Raw genomic sequence first — 25526 nt, 5'->3', positions numbered from 1 at the left:
ACAGCTTTATGATAAGTTATTATCATCGTCTAGCATCTAGGGTTAGATGCTAATGGAAATGGTCAATTTACAATAGATTACCGTGTTATATATTGTAAATTGACTGCTTCTTTTAAACATTTCTGGAAGACACAAGACACGCAGAAAATGTCAGATTTTCTGCATCTCTACGAACATATGTTTACAGGATCTGCTAAACCTTCTTCGAAATGAAGAAGATTTAGCTTCTTCATTTCGAAGAAGCTAAACCTTCTTCTAGGCAACTAAGAAGGACTAGTTGCCTAGTCCAGTGGTGGCGAACCTATGGCACGCCCGAGAATTTTGCTGGCACGTCAACGATTTACATGTGATATACTTTTATACGCTTATAAATTATTCAGCTTTTTTTTAATTGTTACAATACGTACAAGTTAAATTTTGTTTTACAGGAGAGAGCAGCTATGAAGACATGAATTTGATTGGTGCGGTATTAACAAAAGATCACGCGACCCAAAGACAAATGGAACCGACAATTTTTGAGTTGAAATGCTAATTCTATTCAACCGAATTCCATAACATCTGCAACTGTCATAACAACATTCACTATATATTTCTTAGTTTTAAGACATTCACGATGGGGTGTCGTTTATCGTTCGACAGAACTTCTCATTACCGGCGGGCTCAACTCACACAACGTTTCAACCCATTATTGGTTTTTATTACCTTGTTTGCGTTTGAGGTGGAAGGGGAACTCACAAGCATTATATGGCATGTTCCAGTTCGTGGTAGAATTTTATTTGAAGTTAGCCTCTGTGATCTGTCATAATGGCAGAATTTCAAATGCAATCAAACAAACACTTATTTCATGTAATTGAAAAATTGGAGAATAGTTTTAGTTAGATACTGTGTTTCCGGTGCAACATATGGTTTTGCTTGCCTATACAGCATAGTTCCTGTGAGAGGGGTACATGTGATTCATTAGTTAGGCGCCGTTTTTATTCCAGCTGTCTCTAATTGCACTATTTGTTGAGAAATATATTACACAGACCGCAAAAGCCTCTGTACCTTATTCAGGGACACAATAAAACTTTTTTTTCTTCTTCTTGCATCTACAGTATATAATGGCTGTTGGGGAGAGCGTGTTGTTTTTTGTGTGTGAGGTATATATGCAAAACCTTTTAATGTCTTTTTTCGTAAAGTGAAATTAGGGGTGCCAGTTATACTCGAGGACAAGTTATATTCGACGGTAAGCATTCGCCGACAAGTCGACATCCTTCTGCTGCTTCCTCTGCTCCGCTAACTTCTATGGTGAGTTACAATGCATAAAAATTTTTCTCACTAACGTTATATTCGACAAGTTATATTCGACGGTAAGCATTCGCCGACAAGTCGACATCCTTCTGCTGCTTCCTCTGCTCCGCTAACTTCTATGGTGAGTTACAATGCATAAAAATTTTTCTCACTAACGTTTTTTTTTTTTTTTCAAACCAACATCATTAAAATCAATTTAATAATGCAATAATCAATTTTAATACTGAATAATCCTATAAATTTTTGGTGATCAGAATGGGATATGTCAATGAAACTTACCAGACGTTAATTAATGATGTTGGCCTGAGGAAACTACAATATTGTAGCATTAGTTCTGTGGTTGATAACTAATTTAAATGCGTACTTTTATATTTGTCGACATGCTACACCGTATACATTAAGTGTATTAATACTCTTTATGATTATGCTATAATTAATTATTAATACTTATTTACTAAAATAAATAGCCAAAAGGCTTCACATCGGCGATACAAAATTATATAAATTAAGTGGATATTAAATCGAACATTATTTCAAAGCCGACTACAGAAACTATAGACGTTTCTTGCGAAATTTGACCAGAGATCTTACGGGAATACACTCGCCAAATTTTCCAACGAAAATTCTACAGTTACTATAGTTGGCTTTGAAATAATGTTGGATTTAATATCCAGTTAATTTATATAATATTAATACTTATGTTAGTTTAATGTATGTGCTTTAAAAAAATGGGAACGGTATTTACGAGTAAGTTTGTTGGGACTGAGCCCTCTAATACAGTAAGAATAAATAAAAATACAGTCTGTAGAAAAAGAATTGAGAACGACTGATCCTTAGGATTCCCTGGCTTTTCCCTTTTCTAATCACACGTGCGTTCATTATGCATTTCGCATCGCGCATCCGCCCGTAGGCAGAAATAAGCAGTGGCAAGTGCATTATTGTTGTGTATGTGCACTGTTTTGTTTTTGCTACTGTAAATTGGAATTATAAAGATAATTTAATTTAGGCATATAATAAAATGTTGATTTTTTTGAAACTATAAAAAATGCATTTGATTTAAGCTGTGAATTATTTTGTTACAGTTCTACCGAACATGGCTGGCGAAAATAAAAAACGAAAATTATCACAGTCAAGCAGCAGAGAGTTCCAAAGCTGGTGGACTGAAGAGTATGGCATGATTAATAAAGACAATAAAGCAATATGCGTTTTATGTTCCGGGACAGTTGTGTGCAGAACGTCGTCAGTAAAACGGCATTATAAGACAAACCATAAATCGCTCCTTGAGAAAAGCAAGGACGAACAGAAAGAATTTATTGCTCGGACAATTAAAAATAGTAATATCCAGTCAACAACCCTAATGACATTTATCAGCAGTCGTTCAAATATAACTGCTGCTAGTTTTTTATTGCCTCAAATGTAATTGCTAAACACGAAAACCTTTTAGTGATGGGGAATATATAAAAGAAGCATGATTAAAATGCGCACCAGTTCTCTTTGAAGATTTTGAAAACAAGGAAAAAATTATTCAAAGAATAAAAGATATGCCTTTGGCTAGAAACATGATGAAAGATAGAATCATAGAAATGGCTAAAAATATAACTCATCAGCAAAAAACAGATATAAAATCATCTGGTTTAATTTCTCTTTGTCTTGATGAGAGTACTGACATAACTGGATCAGATCGTTTAGTAATTTTTATTCGTTGTGTTGGGAATAACATCAAAGAAGAATTGATAAGCTTAACATCATTAGTAACAACAACAAAAGGAATAGATATTTGCAATGCAGTTGTAAATGCACTTGCTGAAAGAGATATAGATCCCTCAAAAATTGTATCAGTAACTACTGATGGTGCACGCAGTATGACTGAAGAGGAAAATGGGTTCGTCAATTTATTTACCAAATATATTGCACATTCAGTTCTGGGTTTTCATTGTATTATATATTAGCAGGTTTTATGCGCAAAGGCTAGTTTCAAGCCACTGGAAGATATTATGACCATTGTAACAAAATTGGTCAATTTTATATCGACACGCGCTTTAAATAAACGAAAATTTATAGAATTATTACGTGAGGTAAACTCGGTGTACAATGGTTTACGTATGTACAACAACGTCCGACGGTTAAGTCGTGGGAAAGTTCTTCAAAGATTTGTTGAGTGTTTAGATGAAGTCAGACTTTTTTTACATAATGAGAAAATCATTGAAAAATACAATCTAATGAACGTCGAATGGCTTTCGAAATTAATTCTTTTTTACTGATTTGTGTTTACATTTAAATGAATTAAATGTTAAACTGCAAGGTTTAACATTTAATTAATTTAATCCATTTAATCCAATACCTTCCGATATTTTCCAAATACAAAAAAAGTCTTTGCAGATCTAGAATCCCATGAAAAAACAGATCAAGTTAAATTGACAAAAAAGTTTTCTACAGTTATTCAGTCTATAATCAACGGATTTTCTTCAAGATTTACGCAGTACAGGCAATTTGCAAAGACATCAAAATTTATTTTGCATCCGGAGACAAAATCAACAGATAAACCCAATTTAGAGATTTTCGAGTGGCTGAATTTGGAAGATATAGAAATGCAATTAATCGATTTTCAATCCAGTTCTGAATGAAAACAAAAGTTTGTCGATTTGAGAAATGACTTGGAAATAATGGAAAATGATCGATTATTGGGGGCAATTAAAAGGAATGCAGAAGAGGAAATATTGAGAACTTGGAATGCCATTCCTGAAACCTTTTGTTGTTTAAAAAACGAGCGATGGCTATATTATCAATTTTCTCCTCTACGTATGTTTGTGAGTCATTATTTTTCGAAATAAATTTTATAAATGACAGTTTAAGAAATAGAATGACTGATGAATCTGATTCCACGTGTGTATTACTAAAAGTGACAAAATATGAACTTGATATAAAGCATTTGGCATCTAATGTACAACAGCAAAATTCTCATTAATAAACTGATATATTGATATTGATAAATTAATAAATTGAGAACAGGTTAATATTGATTTGCATACGACAATGTCTATGTCAAATTATGCCTTCATTATTATGAAATTGTATATTAATTTTTAAACTTGTCTCAATAAAATTCTGCAATTAATTTTGTTAATTAATTAATATTATATTAATTAATATAATTAATTTGTAAATTTTTGGCACGCGCCGGCACGTCAGCAACTCGATTTGTAAACTTCTGGCACGCGGACATAAAAAGGTTCTCTATCACTGGCCTAGTCTATGCTATATCAAAGAATAACAGAAATATTGAATTGCACTCACCTCCTGAGGTGTCCCAGTAAGAAAAGAATGGCAATATTGAAGACTAAAATGGCCATTCGGTTCACGAGCGAGGAATGAAAACTGGCAATGTTGAGGATCACAGGTTGCATAGGAAATACGGCGTAATGCGTGAGCCATATGTACACCCTGTAACAGAGATTCGTCAACTAATAATCAAGTGCACAATATATAATTAAAACTGTTAAATTATTAATCATTTTATTATTGCCAACTTATGCATTTGTATATTTTAAAATTGTGGAAATAAATGAATTTATTAACTAAGATTGTTATTCGTGGTGCTTTATTTGTATAATGAGGGGGTACTGGAGAGTACCCCTGTTATAATTCAGATAGGACGATATCAAGTTGACTACTGAGCCATTTTGATACCGGGAACCTCATATTTATGCTGAAAGCTTCATAAACAGCGAAACCATTCTAAATCTGATTCCTTCAGTCTTTCACTATCTCCATAACTGCCATAGTTACAAACAAAATGACGTGTTTTTCAATAGCAATCAGTTCCCCGGAGGGTTATAAAGATGCTTTCGTGCCATCAATTACGTGTTGACTTCTATCCAAAGAGAGGAAGGAAAATCTCCAGAGTAAATTATCAAGTCACCACCCCTACAATAAGAGCATTAGCTGGATCTAACAATTTACCATCCCCCCTCGTCTACAGACATTAAATGGCTAAACTCGGTAGACACTGAGTCACAATGAATCACAAAGGAAGGCGTGTATATACATATGACATCATCGGAAGCTACAGTTAGGCCACACGCAGGGAAAATTTCACGACGCATTAAATTGCCATTGCAGGATCAATAGCTTCATCTAATTGCGGCAATTATATAACAGCTGGATGATAGGATGGACAGGATTAAGCAACTACAATAGTTATGTTTTCTAGGCACTTAAATGTATCCTCAAGGGAAACCACACGCATACACATATGAAATAACCCTAAAGATAAATTCTCCCTACGATTATCCTCGGAAAATGGGTAACGAAACAGTTTCAAAAGGGTGGAGGACAACAAAAATTCCTATTGGTGGACTAAGAAGGCATTTCTGTCTCTCTTTAGAATCTGATGACTTAACTATTAAGACGGAACAAGAATCCTGAACTTCAATTTACATTTTAACGCCTTTATGTTGTTGACTATATCTCTGAATATCGATGAACATTTTTGTGAGAATGAACATTGCCAACTTATGCGATAAACAATCAGTTCTGTACGTTATTATATATATATATTCTTTAGTCCATAATAGAATTTTCTTACTGGCTTTTACATTTCTTTTTTAACGCATGGCAAAAGTCGATAAGCCTCTAGCTTATTGGCATCATGGGTGAATAATGTTGATCTCATGGTAATAAAGACCATTTATAATGCACCGTAGTAATAAACACAAGTATTTTATTTTATTTTATTTTTAGTAATATTTAGGAAGTAATTATTCAAAATAATTACCATACTCTTCAGGGTATAGTATGGTTAGGAAAAAAATTATTTTAAGTGAGTGAAGTTACAACAGTAACCCTTTTATTAACTTTAGGATTTGCTTATGTTAGGTACCATGTTGCGAAAACCTTTGCTAGAATGAAAAGACTTTTCTTTTTCTAATACGTTTTCAGTTGAAGGTGTGTTAACTGGTCACGCACGAAGGTGAAAACCTACGTTCATGCGCGAAACAAAAAAATAGCTAGAATGCATGCATACAGTAACAAATGAAATATAATGACCTCGCAGTCCTAAATGTCTCTACCGCAGAATCAAATGACATACAATTTCCTCTTTCAAATCAAAGTAAAGGAGATAAATTCTAGTGACTTCACGTACTAATACTTCAGTAATGTGAAAACAAATATCGTCTTACGTGTCACGGGACTGCCATCGTTATACTAAATCTGATCAAGACATCTGCAACGTTGTAATTTTTAAGATCCACTTTCTGTTTCGATGTAGGCGTAAAAGAATGATGGACGAAGTAGCATTTAAAACCAATAATTAATCATCGGTCGTAGAATCCCCTTTCTTGTAAGAAACTTCATTAAAAACGATTCGGATAAGCTAAACGCAGTACGACGTCTCCATCATCATCCTCCCCTACTTTCGAGTACCACATCATTAGTTAGAAAGCGAACGTAGACATACAAAAAGATGCCTCAATCTGTATCTCTTAATGTAGTTGGTGTAGTTAGACGTGGGTGGATGCGCATATAATCTCTTACCCATCTCTTGACATCACACCATCCCCTAGGGAGTTAATCCATAACTCTGTATCCCAAAACAGCATTTGTCTTGACGAAAGCACCCACGTTATTCCCGCCCTCCTTCCAGGAGCCTATGTTGCCACCAAACTCTTTCACTTCCATTCCCTGAAGCTAACAGCGCCACCCGGTGAATGCATAATAACAATCATTATATCACCATTACTGCCCGACCCTGTGGGTCAGAGTAGCGGTGAATGGCTCCGTGCTAAAGAGTTACTTATCAGTCATTCGTATTCCTTGTCACGAGTTTTCTCCTTCCGTCTTCGGACATCCCATCTATCTCACTATGTACCACTATTAACAAGTATCTCATTCTTCCCCCCTTCTTTCTTTCCCTCTCGTTTCATTCCATTCCAAAAGAAGATTTAAAGTCTGTATTCATGGGTTAAGCATTCCAGGAAAAGGAGACCGAAAGATTAAGATGGAAACTTGATCTAGTGCGTATCATTATGATAGGCATCCTCTTCTTGGTGTCTATATTTTGTATCAATCATGAATAAGCAGATTTCCTTCAGAGGAAAAAAAATTCATCATTATTTTATTTTTTAATTAATTAATGACAAGTATAGAAACTGTGTATAAAAACATTATCCAAATAAAATATGCCATGTAAAAAAAGTAAACCACGAACCGCGTTGGTTGCAATTAGAATTTGTTACTTTATTGGCATTATTTTTAATAATTACTAATGCTATTGCTTTTATAGCATTACTAATTATTACTGCTCGAATTTCAGAGGAGAATTTACAACTAAAGTAGTTATATATATATATATATATGTGAGTGTGTGTGTGTAGGAAGATGTAGGAAAGAAGATTATATATTTTATACCTACTTTTTTATACGATTTTATATATTTGTTATATATTAAAAAAAAAAAAAAAAAAAATATATATATATATATATATGTAGTGAAACCTGTGGGGTACCCTTAACTACAGAACAACACGTTGTTTTCTTCTTGTGCTGCCTTATCCCCCTCCATTTGGCGTCGGCCTTTTTACATGATGCGACTTTAAGCAATCGCAACCGACTTGTCGCAGAGCCTGACTTTGGGGGAAATGTATTTATGTCTGTGTGTGTGTTCACGGGGCCGGTTTGCCTGTTTTGAGGGATAAAAAAAACCCCTCCACTTTCGTATGAGACCGGCTAACTCACCTTTAGTCGAAAGAAACCAGATAAAGGTGCCTCACATCATGGACGGAAATCGAACCCAGGTCTTTCCGACCAAAGGGCTTCGACTATACCAACTGAGCTACAGAGGCTCTGTTTATAGAATAATACGTATGCCACAGTAAATAACTTTTTTATTATGCAAATATTTCGTCTTATGTATCATAGATTAAAAACTACTGGACTGAAATGAATTTCAGCACAGTAGTTTTTAACCAAGAATATGCGACTGTATACGTAGACGGATTCCAATTTAAGCATGCGCACTACTATTTTTTTGAAGTCTTATTGTTGTTCGTTAGTTGTACTGATAATGTCTTATGATAAAGGCGAAATATTTACATAATAAAAAAGTTTTTACTGTGGCATACATGTTATTCTATAGTTAATTAAAAACTATGTCATTCCGCCTCTCCTTTCAGTACTTAGCTCGTTTTTTTTTTTATTACAGATCTTTTCTATTTTAAATGGGATATCATTTATTTCTTTAGAAACAGGAGGTAAATAGGTAAAGCAGTCAAAGAATAACTGGTCGACATCAAGTGAACAGTGGTGCTACCTGCTGTTGTCGACGGCATTTTGCTCTCTCTCTCTTTTCTGCCCTATCTGGTCCAACAGATAGGGCAGGAAATCGGAAACAACGTAAGAAACTTTGGTTAAAATTGATTACACAATGTGACCTGAGATGTCCGAAAAGGGATAAGAAAAAAAAAATTATACGCTTTGGGGAATTTTTTGCTCTTTTCAAATTCTTCTTCTTATTATTTTTTTTTTAAATTCGACTATAAGGCTTAAACTCTGCTAAGCAAAGCTGTGTCCTATTGAATGCCCGTGTCGAAAATGTTCAACTTAAAAATCGACGAACCGGCCAGTAGAACACGCACACACAGTTTACATACAACTTTATAGGCATAGGACTATAACAACCTTATTCTGGAATCATGCCTATGAATGCCATGGACGATCATGGACGATTAAAGAGCCGTTAAAAATTGTAGACGAAGAAGTGAATCCCAAACAGAAAAGGGTGTAAATCCTTTTCTGTTGGTATTAATGTCCAATACATTAATCCCAGTACCATGAATGGGCTAATTGTTAGCTGATCTACTGAAGATCCAGACCAAACCTAGAACTTTTTCAAATCACTTCAAGCCTCCAGTAAACCGCGTCATGGTCTCACATAGAGCGATGGCATTCATCTGCCATGATCGCAAACAACCATGCACACAAGGCCGGCTCATTAAGTTTGTAATGGAGTCGCACTATAAAATTCTGGAAAAAAACAATCCTCAAACATTTTACATTCTACTTGTTCATATCTTTTAATTGCTGATATTGTTGCTACTGTTTATTCTCCGAATTGGGGGAGGGATTTACATTCTTTAAAAAAGAACCCTGTTCTAAACTGCTGAAAATGATCTTTTCAATACTCGGCTCAATTTTTTTTTTTTTTTTTTTTTTTTTTTTTTTTTTTTGTATATACTAATCACTTCTCTCTAGGTCAAGTGGCAGTCAAGCCTTTTGGTCCCTCACCAAGATATTTTTAATTGAATTCCGCATTCGCAAGATTGTTAATCCTCTTATATATTAATACCGTGGCTAGGCAGAAAGTTGTGGAGAAAGAAGGAACTTATTAACATTCGATTTGGAAACCATAAGAAAGCAGTAGAAGGAATAAGTTAAGAAGAATATTTGCATTATGAGTTTGAAGTTAAACTGTGAAGAAATGTCTATAAGATGGTGAATCGTGTTTAACAGATTTTGAACAAAGTGAGAAAATTACTAATGCCAATTCTGATGAGCTGTGTCAACAGAAAATGTAAGCAGCAGAAAGTTTCTAAGAAAAAAAAAATGTTGAGAGAGGGATCATTAATCAACCTAACTACTCTCTTCTGCATTTAATCAAATATTTTAGGAAGATCTTAGGGAAAATCACCCCAAATGTAAAAACAGCATTTGGTTGGACGGATTTGCGATATGTATACATCTGCGATATGTTAACTGTTGTTCAAATATAAAACAATGCTGTAAGCGAACGAGAAAACCTAATTTCTTGGATTCTGAAAGCCTATATTGTAATATTCAGAAATACTGTCATACCGAGAAGGAATATTTCATCTTATTTAGATTTGGGTATTCTCAAAAGTAGAAAGTGCAAGAAAAGTGTGCTTGTGTGGCGCGCGCGCAAAGAGATTACTAGCTGTGTAATTGAAAATTATCAGCACCCATTGAATAATGATTTTGAGAATAGAATTTAAACGTAAAAGCTGATTCAACTATTCTAAAAGTTTTGTTGATTTATATAGTGCAAAATTTGTCAATGAGAAAGATGAGAATGGTGGACTGTTATCAGCGAAACTGTGGACTTCATTTCCAGTAAACTGGAGGTTGTTAAATATATAGCAGAAAGAAGATAAGTAAAAAAACAGAGCTTCGTGGAACTCCATCATTAGTTGCAAAGATTGACAAAGAATCCACCAACCATCCCACATAATGTTCGACGAGAAAACTGAGAGGACGCTTGCAAGCGAGTTGCAGAAGTGAAGATAGAGACCATATAATGGAAGTTTACGTAATAGATCTTTATGCCAAACATGGTCAAATTCAAATTTAGAGCGACCTCACGACTTCACAAATTTCATGGCGTTTGTCCAAAGAAACATAAAAAAGAAAATCCCATATTGATCAGTGGCAGAATCCAGCCGGACGAAAACGTTTATTAGTTGAGTTTATTAGTTTTCAAGGTAGCGCAGAAGTTGAGTGTTAATGCTTTTTTTCCATTAATTTAGAAAGAACTGAAGTGGATGAAATTGAGTGGTAAATTAGGTGGTAGTGACAAAGATTTTCCAACCTTCTTAGTTGAATATCAGCTAATTTCTAGGCTGTAGGATAGGATAGATACTAGTAGAACAGGAGAGAATGCAAAAGAGACGAGCAATAAAGAACAGAGTCAACTCTGGAGCACAACCCTCAAAACAACAGCAGGATGGCTTTTTCTATGGGTAAACATGCAACAGAACTATTCTAGCGCAAAAGATTGTAGCAGGTTGTGAAAAGTTACAGTCAACAGCTTTAGCAGGAGACAAGAAAACAAGATTGTTTTTTGACCATTTCAAATCAGTTTTTAATTTGTTGATAATTTGCTTGCAGCTAAATCGCGCTTTATTATATTAGAAAAGTAAAACTGGGATTTTGATGAAAGTCAGTTGCGGTGTTTGGCATGCCCGCTCCGTCGAGAACTACGACCTAGATGCGTGGCAAGAATTTAAATTGGAATGGGAATTAATATTTCCATAATAAGAATTATTTCAGGTATGGTTCAGTGCAATTGTTTGAATCATAAGCATCGGGCATTCTTATAATGCCAAACAACACGTAGATTATAGTAGTTGTGTGACTGATGCTCTATAGAGAGAAGAAAATCAGCACTACGTTCTGACTTGTCTAGTGGATAACATATACACTATACCTAAAAGAGATCAAGAAGGTTTAAAGAGTAGTTGGGGGGGGAGATACTTCATATTCTGGTGGGCACGTGAATAATTTTTGTGAGTTCATTGGTGATAGTAAACGTTTGGGCATCTCTATTTAGTAGATTAATGCAAGAAAAGGACAAGGTCATGAACATTAAAATATCCAAGGAAGATAACTTCATTATTAAGAAAGTTAGACTGGAGAAAGTTATTTAAAGAAAGGAGATCCAAAAGTCCAGACTCTTCGATAGCATTACGATGATAGAGAGAAATGAATGATAAAATGAGTCAGAAAGAATTTTAGCAAAGAAGGTAAAAAAAGGATATTCGTAGTTGGAAATTATGAGATGAAATTTCACCTTTGAGATGAAAGGATTTGCAGAATATATAATTGAGAAAGCTAGGATGCGCGGTGCGTGAATTAACTGAAATTTGAGTTTCTGTTAGCAAAAGTAAATGTGGTTTTGCAGACTAGAAACGGAAATAAAAGTCTTTCAGAGATTGGAAAGCAAAGTGTATTTGTGAAATGAAAATCAAGGAAGGTTTGCCTTTTTCCACCTGTAATCAGTTTCTCTTTGACATTTTATAACTGTTTGGTTGAATTAAGTTGAAATTGGGAGAAACTTGGAACATGCAGTAATCAACTCTTTACTCATTCACACGCTTCAACAATTTTATAAACTCCACTCTGTAGGCAATAGCCACAATCCGCTGGACGCAATGTCTGCTCATCAAAGTTTTTTCCTTTCTCTGAGGTAGATATTAAGAGATCTTGTCTGACCATAATAAACCATGTTAAAATTGCAGGGCTCATACACTATAGAGTGTGAGAGAGGACATGATTTTTCTTTATGTTGGTGAATCAGGGTTGCTAATTTGACGTGTGGTTCGAACATGGGAAGGTTACATTTCTTTAGTACTTTAGCTATCACTTCCGATGTATGGGATAGGAATAATGGCTTTGCTCATCGGTCCAACAATATGGAATCCCCATAGAGTCAGGGCTATCTAGATACAGTCCTTGTTACAGAACTCAATCTTTGTTGCACTTTTGGGCTAACGGCTACAGCTCCTAAAAAATAGATAAAGCACTGCACATTGTTGGGCTGGTGATAATGTAACTGTTTATGCTGGTATCCTCCAGCGTGTATGTTAGGTAGGTTTTTCTGTGAATAAAGAAAGACAGTGAACTGTTTGAAACACATGAGTGAAGAAAGGACAGAAAATTGATTCTTTTTCTAACGTGAAGTGAATTTTAGGGAGGTGGCTGTTTAAGTGAGTTATAAAGGAATCAAAATGTCTAGCTTATGGAACCAAATAGCAAATATATCATCTAATAGCGCAGCCAAACTAAAGGTTTGAAATTAGTTATGCTAAGTGCGTGTTCTCAAAATTCTCCACGCAAAAATGGGCAAAGTCGGAGAGGAGCAGAACCCATTGTAGCACCATTAATTTGCAGATTTTTCCTTGCCAAATAAAAGTAACCCGCAGTCATTACAAGCTGGATGACTATTTTTATTGTCGCCAATGCCTGTCAAGCGTTCTCCTAATTTCAACAAGTATGGCTGCATTAATGGTCCAAAAATTTGGGAAACAAACAACTTAAGATCAACCTTAATCCAAAAATTGTAAAAACCTCCACACATTAGAGGACATCAAATTAGAACTTTAGGTCTTTTGTTCGTTACAATTTTAACTGTTTCTGAAGTCATTCTCGTGTTTTACAACAGGTAATTATGCTCTGAAGATAATTGTTTGAAATCCAGCAAAGTATAAGCCAATTAATACATGTCTTTGTATGAAATACTCAAATATAGAGCCCAAAGGCTTCAATTTGTCATAAATAAGATATTGAAATGGAGGATATTATGGATTGCAATACAAGATTGCTATGGTATTAAACAGAGAGTTTCGCTTCCTTTAGATTTCAGCCTTGTCCCTGATGAGAAGCCGACAGTTCGAAACAGATGTCAGGCAACCGAACATTAATTAAAGTAGAATAAACAGATCCATAATACTCATAATTTTTTCTTCATTTTCGTACATTTTTTTCCACTGTTGTCTTTTGGAAGTCTTCCCTCTTATATATATCCTAAAGAGCACAATGTACTAATCAATGATTTACCACAGTAGTCAAGAAAAATTTATTAATGTAGACTTATGGTACAGTATATTATAACATGAATTGAAACCGTACGAGTTAGTAGTGCAGGTATTCTCCCAAGATTTTAGCTGAAAAATAGTTTAGCTGTAGAGGAAAAAGGATACTTCTTTATATAAATGCAGTTCTGTTATTTTCAACAAAATTAGTTGCTTTCGGAATACTGGATTCTGATATCTTTAAATTATTGGCTTCAAGGAGTTTTATTTATTCGGTTTTTATAAGATGCATGGTAGAATATATATATATATATATATATATATATATATATATATTTCAAAAACTACTTTGAAAATTTTATGAAAATAAAATGTTTGATCATTGTTAATATTTGAGACTTCAAAAACAGTTAGCTGTTTAGAATACAAACGGGTTTGTGGAGCAAAATCTTTCTACAAAGATTATAGAATTTTTCTTGTTCTTTCGATATTTTAATCTCATTAAAATATTACTTTAATGAGATTATCGATGGACAGATTAATTGATAATTTGAATAAATGAATTTCAAATATTTTTATTGTACTATTATGAGGTCATTCTTCCTGCGCATGAAGAGAATAGTTCAAGAGCTGATGATGTCGCTCGTTTGATTTCCAATTACTAATTAACAGGCTTAAACTACTACTAACTACTAGTTAGTGGTAGACTTTAAAACAGTTTAAGCATAAAAAAATCAACGCAGTTGAATTTTTTTAATCATACCACTAATCAGTAACCCCCCCCCCCTTCCCCCCAAAGTACCGATCTTAAGTCTATAAAAGCATAGTACAAGCGTATAAACGGCAGTATTGTATCTTGATATTACTTGAAGTGGAACGTACTGTGCTACCATCTGGTGTCTAGTCAAATTAATAACAACGCTTTTCTTTGTTCACATTATTATCCTCACGTCAAAAGATACATTACTCACTTTGCCGTTAGGACTGCAAACTTTAATGCCACTGAGAGAAATTGCCATGACAACTTGTTTCTTCCTTGTTGTTTCCTGCAAAAAAATAAAATAAAATATCTGTAGTACATGGGATATTTTAGTATAAGTTATAAAGTCACTTTGTGAATTAAGTAGTCAGTATTGAATATAATATACAAATGCATATAAAGGAAATTTATAATTACTTGGAAAATTAAAAGCTTGCAACTGTTTGGGAAATTCATTTTCTGAAGGTGATGCCATCACCACTCTGTTTACTGGAAGCCAGAAGTTTGAAAACGAGGTATTATTTAGTTTCTAGAGAAGATTTGAAGATAATCTAACCCTCAACCTACAAACGTTACTAAATACGATAGGTTTACAATCTTTAGTGAGTAGATTTTATATTAAAAATATCTTTTATTTACACCAACTGACTATTTTCATTACCCCGTGGGTCTCAACGTTTGTAAGTGCTTTTTGATTTTTATTGTCGTTCGCAATCAGTGGAGGCTCATGGCTTGAAATCGTGGGTGTGCTGCAACTTTCGAAATATACATACACACTGTAAGTACAGTGTATACGTGTTTGGATAAAATATCAAAATTATGATAAAAATTTTAAAAAAATTAAACATGAAAAAATGTTTATTATCGATAAAATTATACAGTTTAGTATAATTCAAAATTACTTAAAAATAAAATCCATTCCTTTAATTGTAATTAAAGGAATGGATAATTTTTGGACATTACAATTAAATCCTTTAATTGTAATGTCCAAATATTTAAAGAGACGGAGTAAACACGATAATCACTACGAACACTCTACTACTGGCGCAAACTGCATATAAACAACAGTGGAACTGCGAGACGGATAGTGCCGCATTACGCTAATAGCTCGCATCTCACTATGACGTGCATATGCTTACGCGCGTAGCAATATGACACTGTGGTAAACACAGTGCTGCTAGCTTCCTTTGCCCTCCTGAGTGCTACAAGATGGATTTTTATTATTTTTTATACAAAATAAGAGAATTGTATAGGATCGTTGATGATAAAATTAAATATTACAAGCAAATATAAATAAATATATTTATATATCGGGAAAAACTGGGGCTGCTGCAGTTCCGTAGTGCCTATGCACAAGCCGCCCCTGTTCGCAATCATAATACTTGTATTTATATAGAACAGAGTATTTATTAAAATTATCTTAGCCTTTCTTATATTTATAACAATTTAATATTATATATCTAAAGCTAATTAAAATTATCGTACGAACATTAAAAAAATAAGCGTTATTTTGTAGGAAATTTTAATTTTAGACATTTTCATCGCCTTTCGTTATTCGCAATGTAGTAATTCCTGGGCTAAATATGGCGGCGCTGTAAGCATCCACATAATAAAATACTTTTCTGCCACATTTTGAACGGCATCGATGTCAACAAGGATTACAGGATCACGAACTCTGCAGGAAGAAGTTTAACGACATCTGGTCACGAGATCTCACAGTTCATGACAGCTTCGTCTCAGACATATCCTTGACGTTGCCATAAATGGTTTCCTTGGAGGTCTTCAGATCTCGAGAGAAACCCGTTAAAGATTTGAGTGATTAGCGAGTTGCCCTTCAGTAGTAAATTTACACAATTGCTGTTCACTCCATTTATATCGGGCGTCCAAAAATGTCTTTCGCAGGAAACGAGATGTGAGACAATAACTATAAATTGCAATAATATGACAGAATTATATTGTCATACATGCAACCAACAAACACTGTGATACGATCATCAGAAGTCATCATAGACGAGGCATGTTTTATAACGTCTCCGCACACACACACTTTTTTTTTTTTTTTTAATTTCTTTTGTGTGAATCCTACCTAGTAAAGTCTATAAGCCTATAGTACACCCTCTGTCCAAAATGAAACCGAACTTTTCGAAAATAGAAGAAACTAGTGGCGCCACCTGTTGTATCTTGTTGCTGTCGAAAGCGGCACCCTTCCTTAATGTTGAGTCAACTGTTTATGACATTTGTTTCATTAGAAGCTGAGTTAGAGTGCCAAGAGAGTGACAGTGTGTTTTGACGAACGGTCGGAAAATGAATTTCAAACAGAAAGCTGAGATTAACTTTTGTGTTAAACTTGGTAAATGTTTCACCGAAACACATCAAATGCTTCAAAAAGCATACGGTGATGAATGCTTATCCCGTACTCAAGTTTACGAGTGGTTTAAGCGATTTCAAAGTAGTCGTGAGACGCTTGAGGACGACGAAAAGCCGAGCCGTCCAAAAATTGGACTGAGCGAAGTTAACATTCAAAAAGTGCTTTCATCAAAGAAAACCCGAAATCGTCCGTGAGATTGATTGAAGATGAATTGAAGATTCCAGAATCAACTAGGCACATTTTGACCGAGAGTTTGAGCTTTCGTAAATTGAATTCGTGATTTGTTCCACACAAGTTGACCGACGACCAAAAAATGTATCGAATCGAACACTGCAAGGACCTCATTAAAACCTAGTAAGGACTTAAACTTCCTTGAAACGATCGTTACTGGTGACGAAACGTGGTGTTTCGAGTATGAGCCCGAAACAAAGCGCCAGAGTGCTGAGTGGAGACTACCAGAAGAGGGCCATCCGAAAAAAAAGTCGCTTGGAGAAGTCAAAAGTAAAGACAATGCTGATTTGTTTCTATGATTCCAAGGGTCACAAAGAATTCGTTCCGTCTGGCCAAACGGACAATGGTGAGTTTTATCTCGAAGTTTTGAAGCGATTGATAGCGAGAATTCGTCGCGTATGGCATGAATATCGTGAAGACCGACCGTTCGTCAAAACACACTGTCACTCTTGGCACTATAACTCGGCTTCTACTGAAACAAATTTCATAAACAGTTGATACAATACTAATGAAGGTTGCTGCTTTCGACAACAAAAAGGTACAACAGGTGGCGACACTAGTTTCTTCTATTTTCGAAAAGTTCGGTTTCTTTTTGAACCAGAGGGTGTACATTAGGCTTAGTTTCGTGGGTGGGTAAGGGTTAGCTAATGCGGTAAACCTGCTCTAGAGACCAAATATGAAACTTCAAGCCTCCAGTAAGCTGGGTGGTAGTCACACACTGGATGATCAAATTCTTCTACCACTTAAAGACATTCACAAAACATTTATGTTTACGATGGCATCGAACCCACAGCCTGTTGGTTGGCGAGTGGACTACGTTAAACATTTGGCCAACCAGGCCGGCATTGTAGTTACGAAATGACAGCCAATACTAAACGAACTACAGAGTAAAGCTGTTATCTGACATGGCCCACTCCAGAGGATTTGACAGTATAGTTCTGGGCTGTAGCAGGACGTGATGAAGCCCCAAAGAACCACAACCCTACTCCCTCTGGAATCTGCAGCAGAAATCGTCCATATATGTATTATTACTGCCAGAGTAAGTTTCACTTTGAAGTGGGAGTAAAATAAGCATCCCATAAGTGTCGACTTCAATCATCCAGGGATGCTTACACAACCACGAAAATTCTGATACCTTTTTGAAGAGAACTCGTCTTTTCATTGTGGAAGAAGAATTGTCCTGCCACATTCCATTACAGAATTTCTTTGAGGATGGTGTTATTACTATAAACTTCTTTCACATTTGTGCCCTGTACGATCGCTGTCTCCCACATTCAGCGAGGAGACACTCAATAAGAAAAGATTACCTTTGTTTCCCAACCCTTAATATATATATAGTTTTTTTCCCTTTGCTTTAGCAGAATTTCTTCTTAAAACACATACTTGATTATACGTGTAATATTTCTAGAGCCTTTGATCGATTAAGACAATTTACTTCTTATATTTTCCATTTCTTCATATTCTTTGGTAGCCAGAGGACTTTCTAACTGATCACCATCTACAGTGACAAGTTGTCAAGCCTTCATCATGTGATTCTCTCCCAATTTAGAGAAATCTTTAATTCCTACGCAACCTTTTATTCTAATAAATTACGTGTAAACGAAAGTAAGAGCCTCCGTAGCTCAGTCAGTATAGACGAAGCTCTTTGGTCGGTAAGACCTGGCTTCGATTCCCGTACATAACGTGAGGAACCTTTATCTGGTTGACTAAAGGTGAGTTAACCGGTCTCATACGGAGTTGGAGGTTTTTTTTCGTCCCGTTAATTCGGGTTTTTCTTCCCTCAAAACAGGCAAACCGATCCCGTGAACACACACGGCTACAGTCATAAATACTTACGGCTAGGAAGGCAACGGGAAACCACCTTGCGTCATTATCTCCCTAGTAATCAGCTGCAACCCTCTCAAAAGAGATTAGGAAACGAATGTAACTTCTTTCAGTAGCCCAGTGGTGTAGCTAGTGAAAGTTACTCGTGGACTCCTCTTTTGATGCACTCAGTGAACGAAATTTTATTTGAGAAGCCATTTTGTTGTGATTCTGTTTATCTGAGTGATGTGCATTTGTCAAAACTGTAGGAAATGCAGCAAGAAGACAACTTTTTCTGCAATTTTTTTTTTCTTGATTTGATACTTGGTTTTTTAAAACCAATGTAGCTATGTGGAAATGGAATTTTCATCCATAGCACTAGACTGCCCGAAAAAAGACCGTTCTAAGTTCGATTCTAGTAGCTGACTAAGAGGAACTTTTTCTAACTCTTTCTTCGACCGACTGACGAGTTAATCGATTTCTGGCACAGGAAAGCGGGTTACTCTTTTTTCGCCCATAAAATCGAACATACAGTATAACCTACTCTTTTAGACAATAATATATTGCGTTATGGACAACGAGGTGGTGCCACTTATCTGCCTCCGTTCACCAGATGCCATCAAAATTAGTGATAGTCTTGGGCTATCTTTGATTGGCTATGGAGATGGACCTCCCCTCAGTTTCCAAAAGTTATATAAGCCTAAAATGGCCTCGCCTACCCTCTATAGAGAATTTTTTTATTTACTTGATTTTTATCATTTTGATGTTTATTTATGAGTTTATGAATATTTATGAAAATTTAGTTTTAATGAAAATAATTAATGGTGTAATTAAAGAAATAAACATAGCACAAATTTTGCTAACACGTTCATATCTTTGGGTGAAATTTTGAGTTGTGTGCTTTTCCTGATTGCCCAAAAGTGAATGAACACTTTTAATGAATTTAGTGTAGTATACTTCTGTACACTACACTGTAACTCTTTTCAGTAAGTTAGATTTTTCTCTGTTTCTTTTACCACATTGCTAATTTTAAAAATATTGTAGCAAACTCATTAATCTATGATGATATCCAATACGTTAGTTATCAAATAATCTACGGAGGGAAAAAAAAGGAGCATGTTTAGCTTTGTCACTGAAGTTACACAGAAATGATGGGATTGTCCATTCGAATCACCAACCTGTAAATTAATTTTCTAACTTGCACAAGCATCTTGTATTACATTAAAAATCACGAATGATCGGCGAAATATGGATCCAATCGCTGATATATTATCAATATCAATAATAATAAATATTAGGCTTGCGATGTAAAGGGATTCTCCACATGTGCCAAAGGAACTTTTTCTAGCATACGATACACTGAGTTTTAACGTATCATCTGCACTCAGAGTATTTAGAAGTAATGATTTTCATCGCTTTTCTTTGTTTGTTTATACTTGGATAAAGTATTAAATAAGAATATAATTTCTTCGAAAGTTTAATTTGTAGCAATGGCAGCAGGTGAAAATTTTAAGTGGGGGTGCTGCATATACAAAATAAAAAATATATTAAAAAAAATTTTTTTTCCTAATCAGTAACCATTTTATTAATAAATAAATTTACATATTAAAAAATTGCTTTATTAAAAATATTTCACCCTCACCACGAACAAACACCAATAATAAAAGTTTCGTATCTCACAAAAATAACGTGCAAGCATGCGATACACTGCCCAGACCAGTAGTGTCGGGAATGATTTGTAACGTGCAATCACAAGGGCAAACGAATATCGGCGAGATGGCTGCATTTGGCCAAACGCGATAATTCTGACACTGCGTTAGATCGCAGTGTATATGTTTTGTATAACGATAATTGAAAAATATAATTATTTTCATATTTTCAACAGTGACACTCGTCATAATTCAGCCTTGTATCTATAATAAATAAATAATTATGTTATTTTAACAAAATAAAATAAGATTTGAGAAAAATAGTTCACCCTCACCACGAACACGCACCATTAATAAAAGTTTAGTATCTCATAGAAATAATGCGCGCAAGCATACGATACACTGCTCAAACGAGCAGTGTCGGAATAACTTGTAACGTGCAATCACAAGCGCAAACGATTATCGGCGAGTCTGGCTGCAATTGGTCGAACGTGATAATACGTGATAATATCGACACTGCGTTATATCGCAGTGCATTTGTTTCATAATCTAAAGCGTCAATCGAACAATTCCAATTAATAACTATTCAGTCACTGTCGAAACATAAGCTATAACCTTTAACATGTTGCATTGCTTTTATATAATGCTGTAAGCATTGTTATTATTAATAAACACAAACGAAATTTAAAATTTTCATTTTTTTCCTTGCGGGTGCTGCAGTGTCGCAGTGCTTATGTACGGGCCGCCACTGAATTGTCGTCTATAGAAGTTTACAGCTGGCTACCCGAATCCAAAAGCTATCACAATCAAGATTTACTTTGGGAATATAGACATCTGTAGAGAGATACTGTAGCTCCTGCTCGAGGATGACATGGTCATTTGCACTTAAACTGACAAAACATAGGTTCGAATTCTGTCTAGGATTCAAGAAATCTTTATAAAAGCTTTCCAACTAATGTGAGTTAGCTCATGAGGGCAAGGTAATTTTTTTCAACAAAAACTTTGGTTTTTTCGTGTTAAAAACAGGCCAACTGCCCAAAATAATTATCACATGTAATATGCTACATTCATAGTCTTAGTTGTTTTGGCACTAATTTCAAGCAAACCAAACTGGTTTCTACAAAACTAAGGCTTTTTCCATCCCTTAGAAATCCCAATTATAAGCAATGTGCTACACAAGTCTGTTCAGACGTGTAGCACAGCGATACTTAAATGAAACTTGATTTTACATTGCAATATCAAATTAGAACATCATACACTTGTTTTTAATTCAATGGTTTACTGATTTCGTAATAAACATACATTTATCTTTGACTTTAATTATTGTGTAAGACAAGGACAAATATAATAATTATACGGAACTCCAGTAATTAGTACAGCAGTATCTTTCTTGCATACCTTTAAAACGCAATACATACACACTCCTGCACTGAGAGGGCGCTGCTTGTCTAAATTAAAGCAAATAAACTTTCGGAGAGCAAACAGCCGTGCCTCAAGAAACACTTGTCCTGTCAAGCAGTTTTTAATATTGAAAAGTAAATCACCATCGGCCACTAAGTTGATACATGTTAAAATTAATTTGTTGCAAAGCTCTTTTCTCTTTAATTTGTGGATAAAATTGTTCGTAATAATTTATATTGCATTTGATCAGCGGATATAGAATAATTTTCGTTTCTTCTTCATAATTATCATTAACATAATGGTAATTATTTACATAATGGTAACATAATTACCATTCTGTTTTTTTAATTTTTAAAAAAATTATTTTAAGATTTTTTTTTTTTCAAATATGAATATGAATTATTGCATCCTGAAATTGGGAATATACTTAGCTTAATGAATAAATAACACTTTTTTTTTCTTTGTAGAAAGAAAAAATTTTAGATTTATCACTGCAAGAAATAAAACAGAGCCCAAGCTAAACTTCTCCGGAGTGTTCATTTCTTTCTTGCTTAAAGTAAATGCGCCGTTTTTTTGTTTTGTTTTGTTTTGTTTCTGTGTGTGTAAATATTTGTAATGGATGTATTTCACAGCCACTGAAACTGGTGACGTAGTTTGCAATAAAATCAAGTAAACTATTGTTTATGGTTTACGTCAGATGGCGCCACAGTACAATATAAGTAATTAGAAGAATATAAATTTGGCCAATAAAAACGTGTATTTTTTTCAACTTAGTATTGTAGAATAAACTGAATTTCTGAAAATTAAAAATAAGAAACAACTTTTCAGAACCGCGCGTTATATTTAATTTTAAAAGAATATAAAAGAACAAATTTGTACTTATTATTAAACATTTCAATTTTCGAATAGTTTCGAATAGTAAAAGAAGTTTCTATATAACACTTCAACAAAACAGAAGTTTTTTTGTTTTTTTTTAGGTAAATTAATAAAAAGTTAAAATTTCAATTATGAATTGCAGGAAATATAATTGTGTAATTTATATAGTGATCAAAGGTAGAGAAGGATCATTATTCTTGGCCCTCTTCACTTACCACACAAAAACATTATTTTTATTAGAATTCTGTTTAAAATGACTGCGCAGACAAATGCTATAAAAGGAGGCCGCATCCTGCAAGATTTCCTTATCATTTGAGCGATAAAGCTGCATAAAGCAATATTTGCAAGACAACAATAAACACTGTCATGCATGTAAGAACAACTGCTCAACATACACACGCACTAAGCAATTTGCACAAACCTGATTCAAGAAAAAAATACCCGAAACAATTGCATCATTCCGATGTCACTCTACCTATGAGGTCAAAGGTAGATGGCCATTCCCAGTAATTCCAGTAGGGAGATAGAAAAGGGGAATAGAGAAAGGAAATATGGCTTACAGGACCACAAAGCTGGCGTTAAAAATGTACTACGAACAAAACTCGCAATGATATGCTCTGTGTACATAAAAACTTTCAAACTGTTTACGCACACACACACGCGCGGTCAGAGATATTAAACTGAACAGTGACCTCAAGGAAGTAAAGTACGTATAAGCGAAACGTCGAAAACTACAAAAGGAAGATGACAGGAAGGAAACAAACTCACCCATTTATATGGGTCACGGTTGCTAGTTAATTTACTACAAGCTGTTTCCGTCTTCCGGAACTATTCACAAAGTACAGGATTTGCTTATCTTAAGTGAGTGAGTGACTAATATACTTTGAGCAAATAATAACTCTCTAGATATTCAAAAGCCAAGTTTTCCTCAGTAATCGTTGAGAAAGCGAATTGCAATATTAAATTAGAATAGCATACTCTTGTTTTTATTGCGTTTCTCTACTGACGTCATAATGAACAGAAAACATATCCCTATAGTGTACTGTCAGAGTACCAGTAAATGTTCGCAAAAGTATCACCATTTATTAGTTGGTATGTAAGCGAAAGGTGTCTGCTGCTGCATAAACGCTTAACTAGTTCTTGACAATGGTCGGTAGACTAACTTGCTTTCTATAGGATCCCTTTAAGGATCCTTATAAAAGGTTTACTCTTTTAATGTTCCTGGAATTCCATCAAGCACTATAGATTCTTAGTTTTATTAGACTCGTAACCATTAATTTTGGTGTTAAGTTCTTTGGATTTCTAACTCAAGGCTGGTAAATGATCACTGTGTAAGATAATGGAATGGATATGAGTAGCAAAAAAAACTTTTGTTCATTATCTTAACTTCTAAAGTTTACTTCATGGCATTAATAAGAACGTGAGTTCCATGTGAAACTTTAAGCAGTGTTCTGACAGATCTCAAGAACTCGATATTCCAAAACCACTAATAGATTGGTGCCATACTTCAAATAAATGTTCTTATGAAGTGATGATTTAGCTTAAGAACTGAATCAATGGTCCAAAGATCTAACAAAAGGAAGATCAAGGAGTATCATGATTTTAATTGCGGTTTCCATTTGATTTTAAAATTAGAGTTAACTGCGTGAGGAAAATATTTTTACTGTGCAATAGTCGCGAGGAAAATGGTATCCCCGGCAGTGTACAGACATCCATAAGGTCTGTAGAGGTATTTTCATAGATTATATTTTTCAGAAGTGTTTCCTCGGGAAAATTTAAAAATAACAGATCTGTTCATGATTGTGTATGATAATAACTAAAATTCCAATTAATATACTCGTTGACTTTTGCAAGCAAGTGACCGATTCGCTTAGACTACATACGGCGACCATCTTATGATTCATTAAAATCACGTGGTTTGCATCTTTTGATAACAACCGTCTACACGGAATACTCCATTAGAGAAGGACCAAAGTAAACTGAGTTAGGAAACTAACTCAGTGTGGATTTTGTAAAATTCGTTCCTTAAAAGATCTTGTTGATATCTCTTCCTATTGAACAAATGCGATAGGTAAGGCTAGAAAAATCTATACGGTTGAATGTAACATTTTCAAATGTATCTGATTTATCTGGGCCGAAAGAAACTCGTGAAGAAGCTCCATTCGTATGATCTTTCTCTCACGCAATTTAGTTGCTAGTTTAGTACCTACTTTTCTCTCTTTCTGATTGCAATATAAGATTTTGTGTGTGTGTGTGTGTGTGTGTGTGTGTGTGTGTGTGTGTGTGTGTGTTGCATATTTTATGTTCTTTTTACAGTTTAAATTATTGTACGAAAATCCCTTGGACTGATTTTTTTAACCAACCACAAAATATGAAATCTCAGTTGCTCTTCAAATTCTCAGTGGTGTATTGTGATATGTCGAAATAAATGTAACTAAGGATATATTAAAAATTAAGAAAAAATAATCTATAAGTAGATTTCATACTGGATCAGCACTGTCCTTTTGAAAAAAAAATTATTTCGAATGAATTAAATTCTTTATATAGTGAATTCGAGTATACAGTACTAATTAAACTTAGTTCACATTTCTCTTACTAGATGTCACTAACACCAGGGAATGTACTCAATGGGTGGAGTTTCTTCGTAATTTTACGAAGAGAAAAAATATTAAGTTATTACAGACTAATGATTTTTAAAAATAAGTCAGTAAAAAATACTTGTAAATATTCATTTCTTCTCTCAGTTTCCATATTCCGACATCCTATAGACAAACTATTCTTTGCCCAATTTTATACATATATCAATCTTCTTAGAAAATATATTT

At 34.5% G+C, this 25526-nt stretch overlaps 1 protein-coding gene across 1 annotated transcript in view; it reads right to left on the bottom strand.

Moving 5' to 3' along the window:
• Positions 1–25526, bottom strand: part of LOC150110491 (uncharacterized) — a 330267-nt gene that overhangs the window by 218173 nt on the left and 86568 nt on the right. Inside the window, exons 3-4 of the mRNA XM_090399510.1 lie at positions 14585–14659; positions 4585–4731 (exon numbers count right to left, since the gene is read on the bottom strand). Coding sequence (XP_090255636.1) covers positions 4585–4731; positions 14585–14659 — 222 coding nt within the window. The remainder of the gene's footprint in view (positions 1–4584; positions 4732–14584; positions 14660–25526) is intronic.

This window comes from Typopeltis vanoorti, chromosome 1, assembly GCF_054136105.1.
Source record: "Typopeltis vanoorti isolate ZY-2024b chromosome 1, IOZ_Tvanoo_1.0, whole genome shotgun sequence".
Classification (NCBI taxonomy): Eukaryota; Metazoa; Arthropoda; class Arachnida; order Uropygi; family Thelyphonidae; genus Typopeltis; species Typopeltis vanoorti.
This window is presented reverse-complemented; position numbering and strand designations above follow the sequence as displayed.